This window comes from Mus pahari, chromosome 21, assembly GCF_900095145.1.
Source record: "Mus pahari chromosome 21, PAHARI_EIJ_v1.1, whole genome shotgun sequence".
NCBI lineage: Eukaryota > Metazoa > Chordata > Mammalia > Rodentia > Muridae > Mus > Mus pahari.
Genome location: NC_034610.1, coordinates 49,553,134 through 49,570,686, shown reverse-complemented (window position 1 = coordinate 49,570,686; position 17,553 = coordinate 49,553,134). Strand labels below are relative to the sequence as shown.

Genomic DNA, 17,553 nt, shown 5'->3' with positions numbered 1-17,553 from the left:
ACATACACACACACACACACACACACACACACACACACAGTGATTGGGCCCGAGTTGATCCTGAATAATACAAGCCAGTTATATGAAGAAGTTGCACAAATGCCTATGGTCTCTACTTCCATTGCACTGCTATCTGTGGCTAGGCATGTACCTACATCCTCATGAGGTGTGCCCTATGATTAATTGACTGAGGAAGAGAAGACTATGGCCTGGTTTACTGATGATTCTACACATTATGCAGGCACCATCCAGAGGTAGACAGCTGCAGCATTACAACAATTTCTGGGACAACTGGGAAAGACACCAGGCAAGAGAAAAACTTCACTGTAAAGACAACTTTTGGCAGTACACGTGGTCATACATTTTGCTTGGAAGCAGAAATTGCCAGATATGATTCTTTACTGATTCATAGGTTACAGCTAATGAACTTGCTACACGGTCAGGGACTTGGAAAGTACATGATAGAAAAATTAGTGAGAAAGACATATGGGGAAGAAGAATGTGGATAGACCTCTCCAAATGGGCAAAGGATGTGAAGATACATATAAATGTGAATCAAAAACAAAAGATGACCTCAGCAGAAGAGGAGTTCAGTAGATAGAATGACCCCTTCTCTGGACAGTCAGCCTCTTTTCCCAGCCACCCCTGCTGGCATTGCCCAATGGACCCATGAACAACATGACCATGGTATCAGAGATGTAAACTATTCACTGACTCAACAACATGCACTTTACTCATCGAGACTGACTGGGCTACAGTTACTGTCGAGTGCCAGATTTGTCAACAACAGAGACCAACACTGAGCCACAGAAATAACTTAGGCACCTTTATGGCACCAAAAGGTAACAAACATGACATTTTTGCCCAGGGCTAACAGCCAGCGACCTTGTGGAATGTTGCCTATTTACTCCATGGAAAGGGCAACATGTGTCCTCACTAGGCTTATTCTTTTCATGGATTTGCCTTTCCTGCATTTAATGTTTCTGCCAAAACCACATCATTGGATTTACAGAATACCTTACCCACCATCAAGATATTCCACACAGTATTGCTTCTGACCAGAAACTCACATCAAGCCAGAGAAATGAGAGTGGGCCCACAGTCATGGAATTTACTAGTCTTACCCTGTTCCCCACCATCCTGAAACATCTGACCTGATAGGATGATGGAATAGCCTTCTGAAAACACAGTTTCAGCGCCAATTAGGTTGCAGCAGCATGGAGGGGTGGGGCAGGGTTCTTCAGAAGGTAGTATATGTTTTGAATCAGTCTCTACTATCTGGTGTGGTCTCTCCCATAGCCAAGATCCATAGGGCCAAGAATCAAGGGGGTGAGAACTGGAATAGTTCCACTCACTCCTAGTGATGTTTTAGGGCAAGTATGGCTTCCTGTTGCCATAATCTTAAGTTCTGCTCGCCTAGAAATTTTTGTTCCAGAATGAGGAGCACTTCTGCCAGGAGACAGAATATTTCATTGTCTTGAAAATTAACTTTCCCTTGGCCACTTTGGGCTTCTGATATCCTTCAGCCAAAAAGCTAACAGTGTTAGGATGGCTGAACTAGATTACCCTGGGGATATTGGACTGCTTCTCCACAATGGAGATAGGAAGGATTATGTCTGGAGTGCAGGAGGTCCTTAAGGGCATCTTTTTGGTGCTACCATGGCCCATGATTAAAATCTAAGCAGTGCGTCAAAGGGCTCAGTCCCTTCAGGAATAGATGTATGGGTCACTCCTCCCAGAAAGTGTCAAGACCTGCTCGCATACTTGTTAACTACAAAAGACATACAGAATTGGTAGTAGAGGAAGGTAGTTATAAATACCAACTAAGGCCACAGGACCAGTTTACAGAAATGAAGGCTATTACTTATATAAGCGTTTCAGTTGTATTTTGTTCAGAATGTATTTGTATAGACATTTGTGTTTTCTTTCCTCAGTTTCTTTTCCGTGTAGTATAGTACCAATTACAAGAATATCAGTGGTTTATATATTTAAGTTTAAGAAACCAAAAGAATGTCCCTCTGGGGACATTGCCACCTATTCCAAATGTATAATCTACTTGCAATTGTATGAGGGATAGTTGTATTACATTAGGTGTAATTATGACCTGATTAAATATATAATGTGTTAGCAACTTTACATAGAATTGTTATAGAATTTCAGATATAATTGTAACCTGGATATTGTTTTCATTTAGAAATTAAGCATGCCATAAGGAAATGCGATTGTGCGCTAAGTTGACAGGGGATGGATGTGTGATGGCTAGTCTTGACTGTAAACTTGACCATATCTGGAATTAACTAGAAACCCAAATGGCTGGGCACACTTGTGAAGGATTTTGTTATTCTTACTTAAATCATTTGAAGTGGGAAGACACATTTTTAATACAGATCTTTTGAGGTGGGAAGATCCACCTTTAAGCTGAGCCACACCTGCAGGCGGCCGCCTATATAAAGGATATGGAAGAAGGAAGCTCCCCCTTTGCCTGCTCGGTCTCTCTGGCAAGTCTATTCCTTCATGTTAGGGTCTACCTCTTCGGTATTCTGACAAACACAGAAGAATAGTGGAGACATCCAGCCTTGCAGACTACTCCACAAGTACTGAGTTCTTCTGCTGGCAGACAGTCGTTGTTGGACTAGCTGCACCACAGCCTGTAAGCTACTCTAGTAAACCCACTTTATACATATTCATTCTGTAAGTTCTGTTCCCCTAGAGAACCCTGACTGATATGCTGACTAGCAGCAGTTAACACCAGTCACTACAGTGGGGAGCGATCTGCCTGTGAACTCAAGTTATCTGACATATAGCAGGTCTGCCATAGATAAAGACCCATGTGCCATTCTAGCTCAGTTCTCAGATACTAATGCTCATGCCAGCAAGATTTTGCTGAAGGGACCCTGATATAGCGGCCTCTTGTGAGGCTATGCCAGTGCCTGGCAAACACGGAAGTGGATGCTCATAGTCAGCTATTGGATGGANCACAGGGCCCCCAATGGAGGAGCTAGAGAAAGTACCCAAGGAGCTGAAGGGGGCTGCAACCCTGTAGGTGGAACAACAATATGAACTAACCAGTACCCCCTGAGCTCAAGTCTCTAGCTGCATATGTAGCAGAAGATGGCCTAATCGGCCATCATTGGGAAGAGAGGCCCCATGGTCTTGCAAACTTTGTATGACCCAACACAGGGGAAGGCCTGGGCCAAGAAGTGGGAGTGGGTGGGTAGGGGAGCAGTGGCAGGGGGAGGGTATGGGGAACTTTCGGGATAGCATTTGAAATGTAAATAAAGAAAATAAAAAAAAATTCAAAAAAAAAAAAAAAGAATGCTAATTTCCTCTGTACACCAAGACTACTGTTAACAGAAAGATGCTCTCACGTGGTCCTCACACATGTTATATATTGAGCTAAGGTGTGCTTAGAGAAATCTGATTGTAATTCTGATCTGACTAAATAAACCATGATCTTTCCTGCCTTTTCTATCAGGTGTAAACATTCCATTCCCTATAGCTTTGCCCTCCAAAAATTTACTGTACAGTCATAAGACGTTCTTCTTTTTCCTTGAAACATATCTGAATGGAAAGCTGACACTTTGTGCTACAGAAAACCCTTCATCATCAAAAGAACAAATTAGGAATAAGGATTTCTTTAAAAGGTCAGATGTAATATATACTTTAGAAAATTAAGTGAGGACATTTTAGCAAAGTATCTTAAGCAAAATGACATGTAGAGCACCCTAGTGTGAACTTCCAATACCAGGAAGGTGGTGTTGGTGATATGAAGAGACCTTCTCTCTTAAAACAGTGTGCCCAATGTGGTCTTTGTTATCAGAATGCCTTTAACTTTAACCCGATTCAGATTCAGAAAACATTAAGGGCCCGAATAGTTTACCAAAGTTGATCAGCATTTAATTCTCAGTGAAATAAGTCCTAATTTTTTTTTATTTTTTTACATGATATTTGTATTTTCTATATAAGATTGGAGTGTGACGTTGCTTGATTTGATTTTCCACATGAGTCTCTGAGTTAAGCCAGACTCTGTTGTCCTGATCTAAAAAGTAGGTGCTGGAACTGGTGATCACTACCTGTCACAGTGATCAATACCCTTGACGACATGACCTTATCAATGAAACCCCAGGTGAATGCCTAGGAGAGCTGTGGCTCATGGGTAAGCCACCAGGGCCTGCATGCTATTGAGCTGACTCCAGCACCCTCCAGCCCAAGTCCCTGAACCTGAAACTCTTACAAGAACATCTGGGGCTTTGGGAAAGTTCATCAACATTTCAAAACCGGAGCTCTGCTTTAGTGGCTGACCCCAGGTCATCCAGAGTGAACATCAAAGTTAAGGACCCCATGAGAAGCTTGGTTTCCTGAGCCCATGTGACCAGAAGTGGGAGATAACACCAGAGAATATCGGACTCCTACAGCCCAAGCTTGTGAAAGTCTAGCTTCTGTCTGGGAGGTGGGCTGGGGCTGCCGTGGAAGGATTACGTAAGTCAAAGACAAGGCTGGAAATGAAGCCTGGGCGCTTCAGCAATTTGTCACTAAGTGATCAAAGCTGCCCTGCATGCTTATTAGCCAGAGGCCATCTGAGGAACTACGGGTGCAAGGAAGGGATATCTGTGATTAGCATAAGAAGACTAAAGTGGGGAAAAGTGTGCCGACCAAGGAGGAGGAAGAACCACATCCACAAAGGGACTTCATGCTGGGGTTCGTATGCTACTGTCTCTACTTTTTCAATATTGGAGAAGATACACGTTTTAGAGTATAGTACAGTGGGACTCTGTTTGCCTAAATAGAGGGTTCCATCCCTAGTTCTTTCCCCACCAAAATACAACTAAATATATAGGTTTACATACACCAAAACTGGGTAGAGAGAACAAAATCCCAATAAGTTAATTGCTAACAGAAAATAACTATTTCTAATGGTCTATAACTTTGTGATTGTAACTTCTTATCATAATTAATGGACAAAATACATTGTAGTCATGAAAATATTTGTCATATTTAGGTAAATCAAGTATTATTTTATAACTTGGCTCAAAGTACTCATTTATCTAGTCAAGCTTATCTTAATAGCATGAATGTCCAGTTGTATCTACTTAGCTTTAATAACATACATAATATCTTTAAAATCGCATTCCAATCCCTAAGTACCTGGCTTTATTATTAATGTCTGACAATACTCCAGAGTGATAGTCATCACTGACCTCACTGCAGTTTTTGGTGCTTCTAAATCAGCACTTCCTAAATTTGTTCTTCTTGCCTAAGATTCTAAGACAACATATGTTCTTCAGGTCTCTTAATTCTGTCAAGTCACTTCCCATCTTCAGTGACTCACTATGTAAATACGAGCACGCCTTGGGTCTGTCTTGCTGTTTTCTTACCCTCGAATCACCCTGGAGTTTACACAGCATTCTGTGGCCTCGAGTACAATTTCTAGGTTAACTTCAAAGATGTACCTGAAGCTCTGAGTGACCCAGGTACTGCAGCCCACCCCTAAATAAGCAAGTCTCACTAATGGAATTCAGTCTTACATACTCCTAACATTCGACCAGTAGCCACATTTCCCTACTCCTGCTAGCTCTTGTTCTAAATTTCTTTTTCACCTGGCCCTTACCTCCTAAAACTCAGGCTTATTTTAAAAGCTACCTGCATGTCATTTCACACCAGCAGCAGCACATAATCAGATCCAACACAATGAACTCAAAGATTTGGAATATATTCATCCTAGAGGCTACAATCTGATGTCATTTGAGAAAAATAGTAAGAATTGGTAGGTTTTTAAAGATAGTCGGTCTTGAATCCCAACTCTTTTCTCTGTACAGAAGATTAAAATTGCTGTTTAAAATATTCTTTCCTTATCTGAGAGAAATAAGACAATATACCCTAACTAGGGAAACAGGATTTTAAAATAAGGTAATGTTTACAAAATAGTTAGCAATGTGTCTTACACCAGGTAAATGTTTACAAAATTTGGGAGCTGGATAATTTAGCTCAGGGATACAGTAGTCAGCGCTGGGTTCTTTCCCTGAAATTAGGAAAAAAAAAAAAAAAAAAAAAGCCCTAATTCTCACCGTCACAAGTCTTGTTTTCTACTCTTCACGGGTGTCACTTTTATTTTTATTTTATTTTTTTACTTTTCTGGGTACTTCATGATATAAAAATTTTATATCCTGTACATTTTTATATGTTGTGATATAAATATACCATGCTGTATCTAATTAGACACCTCTTTATGATTAGACTATTTTCAAACGTGGCTAGAGAAAATGTCAATGAAAGTAAAAAAAAGAGGTTGGAGCATGGTGAGTAGCACTGCTCCTCTAGCACATTGGAGCTCAGGACCCAGCACCTACATAGATAGGGAGGTTTCCAAGCACCTGCAACTCTAGATCCAGGAATCCAAGACCCTCTTCTGACCTACACACACTCACACACATGCTCTCACACACAAACATACACAGACATGCACACACATGCTCTCACACACAGACATGCACACACATGCTCTCACACACAGACATACACACACATGCTCTCACAGACATACACAGACATGCACAATCATGCTCTCACACACAGACATACACAGACATGCACACACATACTCTCACACACAGACATACACAGACATGCACACACATGCTCTCACACACAGACATGCACACACATGTTCTCACACACAAACATACACAGACATGCACACACATGCTCTCACACACAAATATACACACAATTAAAAACTTGGTTTTTTTTTAATCCAATAAGCAGCATATTTTCAGATGGTTGCCACGTGTCAACAAAAGGTCTTTAAATAGAGTGTTCTGATCACTTGTGTCTTACCCTGTGTCTCTTATCAAACCTCATTGTACTCCCTAGACTGCCCCTCACAAGGACTGACCTCAAATGCAACTACAAACTGAGTACACTAGAGCCTCAAGCTTGTAGTAAAATTCCCGTTGAAATACGGACTTGAAGTACGGCTCTGCCTCAACCCAGTTTCTGCTTTCCCACTGGCAGTGGCAAGCTGTAGACCTCTCTGGCTGACCTGGGTCTTGATTGGCCCTCCAAAGTCACTTAAACGTTTATCCTTAGCTTTAGATGTCTATCAGACTTCTCATACTCAACAGGTCCCATATTGAAATTAAGATCTTTCCAGTCATCCTAACTCCTCATATCACAAATTTCGAATTTTGGGTCAGTGATTTTTCTTCTAGACAGTTTCTCTGTGTAGTCCTGGCTGTCTGGGAACTTACTCCATAGACTAGGCTGGCCTCGAACCCAGAGATCTGCCTGCCTCTGCTGCAGTTTTTTTTTTTTTTTTTTTTTTTTTTTTTGCCCTTTCTTTCATTCTTTTACAACTCATCATTTTCAAGTAATGAATCCAAATGACTCTAACTTTAAAACACAATGGAAATCCAACTATTCCTCTCCCAGTACTTTACTCTGAGCCACAGCTGTCCCTTACCTTGGGTCTAAGGACCTCCTACTACTTTTACACACCACAAATATTTCATGCCTTTACTCAAAATCTAGCAACAGCCTCATTTTGCTTGGGTTAAATTCAAATTCCAAGGTTCTGTGTGATCTATGGCAACTGCCCTTCTGACCTCATTTCATACTACCCTGCTGCCCAGTGGGCTTCATGCCAGCATATTCATGCCACACTAGCGCTCAAATGACCCAACCAAGCTCCTGCCTTATGACTGCTAGACTATTCCTTCTGCCCAGAATGAGCTTCCTGTGACAGACTCAGAACTCAAACATCCATCCTCCTTCATAATTTTACAATGAATAACACCCAAGCTGACTAAGTTGATAGGGCAAGAGGCTCCTCGCCGATTTTCTCTCTTTTTTTCTTTCTTTCTTTCCCTTCCTTCCTTCCTTCCTTTCTTCCTCCCTTTCTCTTTCTATTTTTCTGTCTTCCTTACTCTCTCCTCTGCTCCCTCCCTCCCTCAAATATATTTTTAAGCCAGGGATGCTGGCATATGCCTTTTATCCCATAGCTCTGGAGGCAGAGACAGGTGTATATCCCTATGTTCCAAGCCAATCTTATTTGCATAAGCTCCCCCATCAGCTGGGACTCCACAGGGAGACTCAATTCTTAGTTCCCTACTCCTATTTACTTTTGTAGTGGAAGAAAATTGAAACGGTTATTTTCGATAAATGATGATCAGTGTAAATGGATTTCCTAGGTACCATGGATTGGAGAGAATTTAGAGGTAAGATGAAGTTATGGTAAACTCAATGATATAAACAATTCGCTATATTCACAATATTTTATACTAAAACTAAAGGAGGTTGCTGGTGATCCAGCTCAGTGGGTAATGTGTTTAGCATGAACCAATCTACTAGTCACTGCATAGAAGCTGGACATGGTAGAATTTATCTGCAATATAGCTCTCTGGGGTTGAGGCAGGATGGTCAGAAGTTCTAATTCTTGTTTTGTTTGTGAGTTTCAGGCCATCCTGGACCACAGTTGGGTCTCCTACATGATCACATCTTCTTCTTCTTCCTACCTCTTTCATTCCCTCCTCCCTCCCCTGCATCCTTCGTATATAAACACACACACACACACACACACACACACACATTTAAAACATGGCCTACAACACATAGTAAAATACTATAAAATCTGTTTATACTTATATTTACTTATCTTATATTTACTTTGCTTAAAAATGTTCGCTTCCATGGTTAATAGAGATGGTTTTATTTTGTCCAGTGATGTCTTTCAAATACCCAAACACAGTGTAAGTGGTAACATGAATAACTGCTTGACAGATGAAGACGTCATTTCAGGCACTATCCAGCCTTACCATTTAGGGCCTGAGCTGAACATTAAGACTATTTAGCTAAAGAATCAAGGAAGAAAAGTGATAAAATGCAAGGAAGTGGGGGTGAAGTGGCTTACACTTCACTCAAAGGGATCAGCTGCAGGACCAGCCATTTGCTAGACAGTAGGAACCTCCTACTTGTCACAAAATCTAGCCTAAAACTTCCAGTTTTGATTTTTCAGTTCTAGCAATAGAGGATGGATGGGTAGATGGATGGATGGATAGATGGATGGATGGGTGGATAGATGGATGGATGGGTAGATGGATGGATAGATGGATGGGTGGATGGATGGATGGGTGGAAGGATGGATGGGTGGAAGGATGGATGGGTGGATGCTTTCACACACACAAAAAAAATCATCTATACACAAGTAAATTTCATTTTGTGCATTTGTTTTCTCTTTTATAATTTTTTCCTATGTATATGATTCTAAGATACGGACTTGATGCTTTGATGCCACCTTGAAAGGTAAATTTCTGGAATTGAATTTAAAAATTTCAATCCAAAAGACAGGCCAAGCTGGCCCCAAGTGTGGGGCTGGGACTTAGGAATCCCCTCTGCAGTCCACACTTCTTTCTTCTAGCAGATAGCACTTGTTTTCACAAATAGGCTTGAGCCCCTTTGAAGCTCCCTGATGCCTGCTTCCTAGTATGCAGTACCTGGGGCAGGCTTCCATCACACACACACACACACACACACACACACACACACACACACACACACACACAGAAAGAGAGAGAGGAAAAGCAAGCACCCAGCTTTGGGCCTCTTTGAATAAGCCAATGGGTGATTAAGACTTGGTCTCTTGGCTCAACAGCATTTTGCTAAATATCTGAATTTTTTCAGAAAAGGAAAAGGGCACTTAATTTGGCCTCACTTAATTTGAATAGCCAGGACGACAGTGCCAGTCCCCTCTTTACATTGTGTTTGAGGTATCAGAGCATTCCAAAGTGAAAGAAAAATGACCTGTAACAAATCCTTTCTAGCCCTATTTTAAAATTAAGCCCTAAAACAACTATAAACAACATTAATAATTTTCCTTACTTCTATTCTGTATCTTTTAGAGATATTTACAATTGACTTTTAAGACATGTTTGCATCTCTAAGAAAGTATTATTTTTAAGAGAGAGCTACAAATGGGTTCAGGCCAAAAAAAAAAAAAAAAAATTATTTTGAGACCCCCCCCCTTTCATCCCCCAACCATAGCAGACCATAGGAGAAAAATTGGTCAAAAGCCGACAACTGCACTTTCGTGGTTTTCCACAAGATGTCAGCATGTAACTGAGCAACTTCCGTTGGGGTGCGGGGTGTTTTCCCTTAAGTAGAACAATAGAAGGCCTCTCCCTCATTCTGAGAGCTGCCACCAGAGCTTTGTTAACTCAATTTATAAATATATTTTCATGCATATTTCATTCTCGTAAACACGGTTCTTAATATGTCCACCCCTACAGTAGTTTATAAATATGGATCTTTTATCTTAATTTTCTTCTCTACAATGTAAGTTAAGATTCTTCTGATCAAATTACAAAGCTTAAATACTTTTCGTGGATCTAGGATTGATCAAGATCCCCAGTCCAGTCAAGTCTCTTATGGGTGAAGCTTAGTGGAGTGTAGAGGAATTTCACTCGGTATATGTCACAAAATCGGTGGGCATCTGAACTGTACAAAAGGTGAGAGTGTGTGTGTGTATATGTGTGCGCGCGCGCGTGTGTGTGCGTGTGTGTGTGTGTGTGTGTGTGTGTGCGTGCGTGTGTTTGTGTGTGTGCATGCGTGTGCGTGTGCGTGTGTGCGCGTGTGCGCATGTGTGTGTCCCTGAAGGGGAAAATTGAGGGTACTCTTCTCTTGACATTATTTCTTTGCTCACCATTTCTAAACTCCACACTGAGTCCTAAGACCTGACCAACTTCCAGTATTGATCAAGAGAAGAAATGAAACTGGCCTCCTTCACTTAAATTACTACAGAGGCCCAGTAAACAGGAGAGCGCTGCAACGGAGGGACTTAAATCACAATAATTATGAACCCTCGGGATTTACTTACACCATTTGCAGTTTTATCTTGCTTTTCATGTTTTTCCCGGTCATAAGCCATTTTCTTCAGCAATTTCTTCATGGCTTTCCTTTCCTTCTTTTGATTCTCAATATTCTGCTTCCTCACTTGGTTTACAATAAATTTAGGAATCTGTAAAAAAAAAAAAGGAACTTCAGTTGGAGGAAGAAAAACACACACAACCTTTTTAAACTAAATACTTTTTTTTTTTGCTTTTAATTTCAAGAGGATTAAAAGTTCTGTTTCTCCTGGCTAAGCCATTTAACTGTACCGTTCATTAACTCTATGAAAAGAAATGAACCATGAACTCTCTTAGACCAGGAACAGGGCATCCACTTGGGGTAATTTACCACCCACTGTGCAAGGTTCCAAAAGAGACTTTGTGAAGTTCAAGGACATACTGGCCTCCCCACGCCATGGATGTCAACACAGGAGGAGAGTCCCTGAGGAGACCTTTTGGAGGCCAGCACCTCTGCAGTTGTTTCTTAGCAACTACCTCTCCCCAGCTCCTATAAGCTAACCTATAAGTCCCTTCCAACAAACCAGATGGCCTCTGCTGTCGGAGAATATAGAAGTTTACTGATCAACAAAAGGCAAAAAAATTGTTAGTGGTACTCCTAAAGACATACTATCCTTGTAAAGATAAGGAAAAACTTATTCTTAGAAATTTTATTAATAACCAAATGTTTTGGGTCATTAAAATGTAGCTGTAAAATAATGTTGTTCTTAAAAGAGGAAGACATGATAACCGAGCATTACTTTAAATATCTTTAAAGTAACCCATATCATGTGCCTTTTGATAGAATATAAGAAGCCTTGAGTATCTAGGGAGCATCATTATATATTTTTTAAAATATTAAGATTAGTAGAAGCTCACATTAAAGATTAAAATTGTTAATATAATTTGGTTTGGGATTTTTTACTTCATTTTTCTAAATGTTTATAAGAAGGACTCTCTTTCTCTACAAAAATATATATATAAATTTAACTCAAAAAGGAGACTGTAATCAACCAAATCTCTCATCAACGCATGTTGATTATCTGACAAAACTTAAGACCAACCTAAGAGTAAGGCAGGAAACCGAGTTCAAGACCTCAGCAACCAGGGTGCAGAACAAATGTGTATGGCCCTGAAATAACAGTTCTCTGGAAAATAAGGTAATGAGGAGAAACAAAGACAGTGTGGATACTTCCAAACATGGCAGCCTGGACACCAGGCCAAGGGGAAGTGGCTGGCGGAACCATGGAAGAAAGGCTCTGTGCGAGGCACTCTTCCTTGACCTAATTTTATGATTTTAAACTAGAAATTCATAAGGCCTTCCTTACCTCTGTACTCACAAATGTACGTGTGGTATACTTTTAAGCCATTAAGACAAAAGAGCATATTGCTTTTTAATGTCACCTTCATAAAGTTATTTTCATGGCTACTATGAACAATTATACTAGGAAATTACATGACCATTATTGTAATTTTAAAACAAATACCACATGCTTTTCTTATAGGAAGCACCTAGATCTAAAGTGTTGTGTGTATACAAATGTGTGTGTGTGTGTGTGTGTGTGTGTGTGTGTGTGTGTGTGTGTCCCCGTGTGTTTTAGGAAAGGAATGTTGGGAGAAGAGGAAGAGAGGAAGAGATCCTAGAATTTATGAGAAAGAGGATTATGGAAAGCATAATAAAAAGATAAAAAGAGGGCACCACCTGGAGGAGGAAGAGAGCTTGCCCGAAGGAAAGCAGGCAGTAATGGAAACAAAGTCTAATGGCACCTATGCATTAAGCTGTCACTGTGACACCCAATACTTTGTACACTGACGTAAGAAATTAAGTTAAAAACATTACTTACTGTCCATAGAAGTTCCTGGTACCTAATCAATAAGTGCATGACATTTGCTGTCCCAGCTGCCATTTCAAATTCTCGCTGTTCACTGGACTTCAAGCCCAGCGTGTGGCACATGAAGAGATTTGGGGCCATGACCATTGCTACGTTCCCAGCTGTCATCTTGTTCTTCTCTTTGTTATCTATGACTCTTTGGAGAAATTCAAGCAAGGCCTAAAAACAAAGATGACCAAGGTTTCTGTCATGCATGGAGCTAAGATTCTGTACTATAAAGGATTTTTAAGTCACTTGAAATTGAGCATATTTAACTCCAAAAGGCCTTCTGAAAAAGTCATATGGAAACCACCTATTATATAAGCTTCTTAAAATATATTCCTGACAGAGTTTAAATGGAATTACCTGGAAGGGAATAGAGCCCCTACTAAACACCACAGGCTACCAAATGAGAAGCCCCGGCCCAGGGATGAGCTACCTCTTTGGGAGTTAGCCAATGGGTTACTTCCTTTACTCTTGATTATTCCTCAGGATTTTACAGTATGAAGACTCTGTTGAAAACACCGCATACTTGAGAAATCACACATGGTGTCACTTGAGACACCACATGTGGAGACATCGAAATAGGAGTGACCTCAAAGCTTCATCCCCAACTGCTAGGTTTCATGGTGCTGGAAGGTGCTATATGTGCCACTAGAAGAAAAAGGTATGGACTTTAGCAGTCTTATGCAGCTATGAACTCTGTGAACTACAATGACTAGCCTGGCCAGATGTGCCCACAAATGCCATGGCAGTAACTAACCACTTTCTGGTTAGACTAAGGCCTAGTCACAAGAAGAAAGCAACACTTGTCCCCATTATCTGGGCCAAGACCCTGTGCTTATACAGAGCATAGACTGCAATGAAGAACCTTCTACTATTATTGTGCTAAATAATAAACATATTAATCCAAACTCTTTATGACTTATTGCTATTTCCGTAGACTAGCACCATTCTAGCCTCATCAGAAAAGCTTATTCTTGAGATTGGCAATTAAAACAGAGACCTATAAGTTGTGTAGCATAGGAGACTACAGAATGCTGAGCCCTAAACTGTGTATCTATATCACAGGCCTTCCCCTCAAGGCTGAGGGACAGAGAGACTGTAAAAGCCAGGTGACAGATGACTTCAATAACATAGCGTCTCCCAGGCCCAGCAATAGAGCTGCACATATGAACTCACAGTCCTTGCAACACAGTGAGCGAGCACTCCACAAACACGAGCCAGTCAAGCCTCCCTCATGGAGCGAGGAGGACAATGTCACATGCCTAACAAAGCAGCTACTGGCATTTGATAGCTCCTGGGAGGAGATGTAAAACTGTCCCCATGCCAGGAGTACTTGGTCTACACAAACCAGATTCAGTGGTCTTAAAGTTGAGAAAAAGGACATGACATTGGGTGTGTAAGGAGGTGAAGGTGGATCTGGGAGGAGCTGAGGAATTGAAATTAAAAAAAAAAAACATAGAAAAGGTATGGAATTATAAAAATATTAATAAAATAGTTAATTATCTTAATTATCAAAGAAAGACAATCAAAAGAAAAATCAAGGTGTGGTTTAAAATAAAAGTAGTAAGGAAAGAACAATTGTAAAGGGCGTCTGACTTGCGTTATACCTTATGAGGTAACACTTGCCTTGAAGCCTGTCGACCTGGCAGCCATCAGAACCCACGTGGCAGAAGGAGATAACCAACTCCTAGAGGCTGTTGTGTAAACTTCACATGTTGCCAACACAATGCACCCACACATATGAATACATAAATAAATGCCAAAATTGAAAATAAGCTGGAAGGGCTAAGGAGGGCTTAGACGGTAACATGCCAGCTATGCAAGCATGCAGACCCGAGTGAGGTTCCAGAACCCATGGAAAAAGTTGGGTTAGTCAGTGTGTTTGAGGGGGCAGAAAAAGGCTTACTCTCCAACCTGCCTAGCTTAATCCAGTGTTCTTTAGACGTCAGTGAGGGGCCATCTCTCAAAAAACAAGGTAGTCAACTCCTTAGAATGACACGCGAGACTGACCTCTGGCCTACACAAGCACCCACACATACACACACATAGACTAGAGCTCATGCATGCACACAAGCGCTTGCCCTGTGCACATCAATTATGCCTAACTACAATCCTCTATCTATATCCATCAGACTGCCAGCAAAGCTCCTCAGACAAAGCCCAACATAGTGTATCCTTCTCAGGAAACCATGGCAATGGGCAGTTAAGGCAGAGAGAGTGTCTGACATGGCAAACAGCTCCTCTGAACCTATAGAAGACGCAGAGCACTGAAAAATACTTTCAAATACCATCTATACATTCCCATGTTTCAGAAAGGGGTAATTATTTCAACTCAAGGAAGGAGGGAAGGAGGGAAGGAAGGAGGGAGGGAGGGAAGGGAAAGGAAAGGGAAAGAGAGAGAAGGAAAAAGGAGTGAAGGGGTAGGGAGAGAGGGAAGAGGGTAAAGAAAGGGAAGAAAAGGAAAATAAAGGAAAAAGGAAGAAGAGAACACCCTGGAGCCAGTGTCCTCTGGCTCAGTTTCATTCCAGTAGGGGACTCCAGAGCCGGCTGGCACAACACCTAAACAAAATGAGCTTTGTGAAAGGAAAAACAAAAAACAAAAAAACAGAGGTTTTTAAAAACTCAGGGATTGGATGAGCTGGAATTCTGTGGACCAGTTAGACCTCGCTCAGCATCGTGTTCGTACTTCCACGTCCTCCATACTCTGAGCTGTCAGCCTCCACAGCCACCCACCGCTGAGCCACCCTTCTCTGCCAAGGCGGAAGGTTCTTTCTGCCTTTTCTTTTGAATTGATTTTTCTGGAGAGTAACATTAGCTGTACATGCAGTTGTGGTTCTCAGTGATTGCAGCAGCACACGAGGTACGTGTTAGAGATCATCATTTTGATCCTTACAAGAGGGGGACACTATGGCCAGCCCAGTGTGCACACGAGAAAGTTCTCCGTTTTTAAAAATAATATTACTAAAGGGTACATGAACAGGAAAAGCTGCAGGAGGAATTTAATTACAGGCCATTGTGGCTTTTGTTTCTGAACTCTTTAACTATGCACACAACCACACTTTGATAGCCAGATGATACTGCCCTTTCTACAAGATTTCAGGACAGACACAAAAATAACAACAAACAATAAAACAAGCAAAACAAAAGAAGGAAAAAAAATCAAAGACTAGATTTTAGTGCTAAGAGGGTGGCCTGCGTGCTTAAGACCAAACAGCAAAATGTATGTGTCTAATATCTGCTGCAGTGCTTGGAAAGCTAAAGTGTGATCCAGGCACCAAGCTGTATTGAAGCAACATGTTCACAAATGAGGACCAAAGATTAATTGAAGTTTAGGAAAAAATATTTAATTCTGTACCACAGAGACTAGAATGGTTTCTCAGGGACCAAGTGTATCTCTTTCTTTATGAGCACAAATTACAAAGATTAGATAATTATTTTAATTGTGCTGTGAATATGCAGTAAGATTGTTCAACATATTACTAGAGGAATGCTGGAGAAAGGGAGGGGGAGAGAGGAAAGGGGAGTAAAGAGAAGGTCAGTAAGACATTGGCTCAGCCTTTCAAATAGTGACTGTAGCTTCATCGATACTGAGCAATGCAGTGTTTTAAGCAGTTATAAACAATACTCAGAGCTGGGTGCGAGGTCCGATTCCCTGTAAACCTACGCTTGATGTCCAAGACCCAGGACAGTAACTACTCCTTAGCTGTAAGGGCTTAATGGTTTTTGTTTTCAATACCTCCTTAGAAATGTGTGCCTATGTAAAATAGAAACCCTGTTTTTCTAGTCTTCAAGGAGTGTGGCAACATAAATAACCAAGTCTTAAAATGAAGTAAAACAATTTCAGAAGGAGGAGGCAGAGAGATGGCTAAGCAGCTAAGAAATGTGTTCTTACAGAGGGGCCAGAGTTAGATTCCCAGCACGCGGGTGGGGTTGCTCACAGCAACTTGTAACTCGAGCCCTCTTCTGGGCTCTGCAGATACTCATACTGTGCTCCCTCACAAATAAATAAAATTAAAACCTTTTACAGGGAGTTGGGGAGGCTGGGCAGGTGGCTCTGTGTTTCAGAGCAGTCCCTCTCTTCTTGCAAACCCGAGTTCAGTTCCTAGTACCCCTACTGAAAGCTCATAGCTGCCTGGACCTCCAGCTCTGACACTCTGTTCTACACTCCAAAAGTACTACATATGTGCACCTATGCATACACATGTGTGTGAACATACACACACACACTTTAAAAATAAAAATTAATCTTAAAAAAAAAAACCTTAAAACTATGCAATGTCTAACTATGGGTAACTAGATTAATATAGGCCCTTTCTTGATACACAGAAATAAGTCTTTCCTATTTTTCCAAGTCAAAGATAGGTACAGCTTATTGACCGAATGGGTGGTAACCCAAGAGAAAAACAATATTGGAGTAGTTTTCCCAACGGCTTCTATTAGTGGCCATCTGCACCACAATGCCCTACCTTGACCTAACCTTCAGCTTCACCCTGGGCTTATTTTCACACACACATAGCACCTGGGGTTCTCTTCTTCCAGATGACAACCTGAGGAGTGGGGCAAGGAACAGACAAGGAGAAGGAGCTTACATTAAGCTTCCCCAAGTTACACCTCAATGGAGTTTCTCTTCTCCTTTGTGGCTATAATACATGGTTTGTAAATGTACGGTTTAGCACGTACTTTAAGCATGCTTCTATTAATAGGCTTGTTTGAAAGTCTCATCAAAGCCAATTAAATAAGTAAAATTACTTGACTATATCTCAGAATTTCACCAAATAGCATGTTCACATTTAATCCTACAC

General features: G+C 41.0%; 1 protein-coding gene across 2 annotated transcripts in view; it reads right to left on the bottom strand.

The window, feature by feature from the left end:
• Arhgap18 (Rho GTPase activating protein 18) overlaps window positions 1-17,553 on the bottom strand; it is a 210,522-nt gene that overhangs the window by 14,918 nt on the left and 178,051 nt on the right. For both annotated transcript variants that reach the window (XM_029533094.1, XM_021221125.2), the window contains exons 11-12: window positions 12,719-12,925; window positions 10,868-11,008 (exon numbers count right to left, since the gene is read on the bottom strand). In XM_029533094.1, the coding sequence (XP_029388954.1) occupies window positions 10,868-11,008; window positions 12,719-12,925 (348 nt within the window). The remainder of the gene's footprint in view (window positions 1-10,867; window positions 11,009-12,718; window positions 12,926-17,553) is intronic.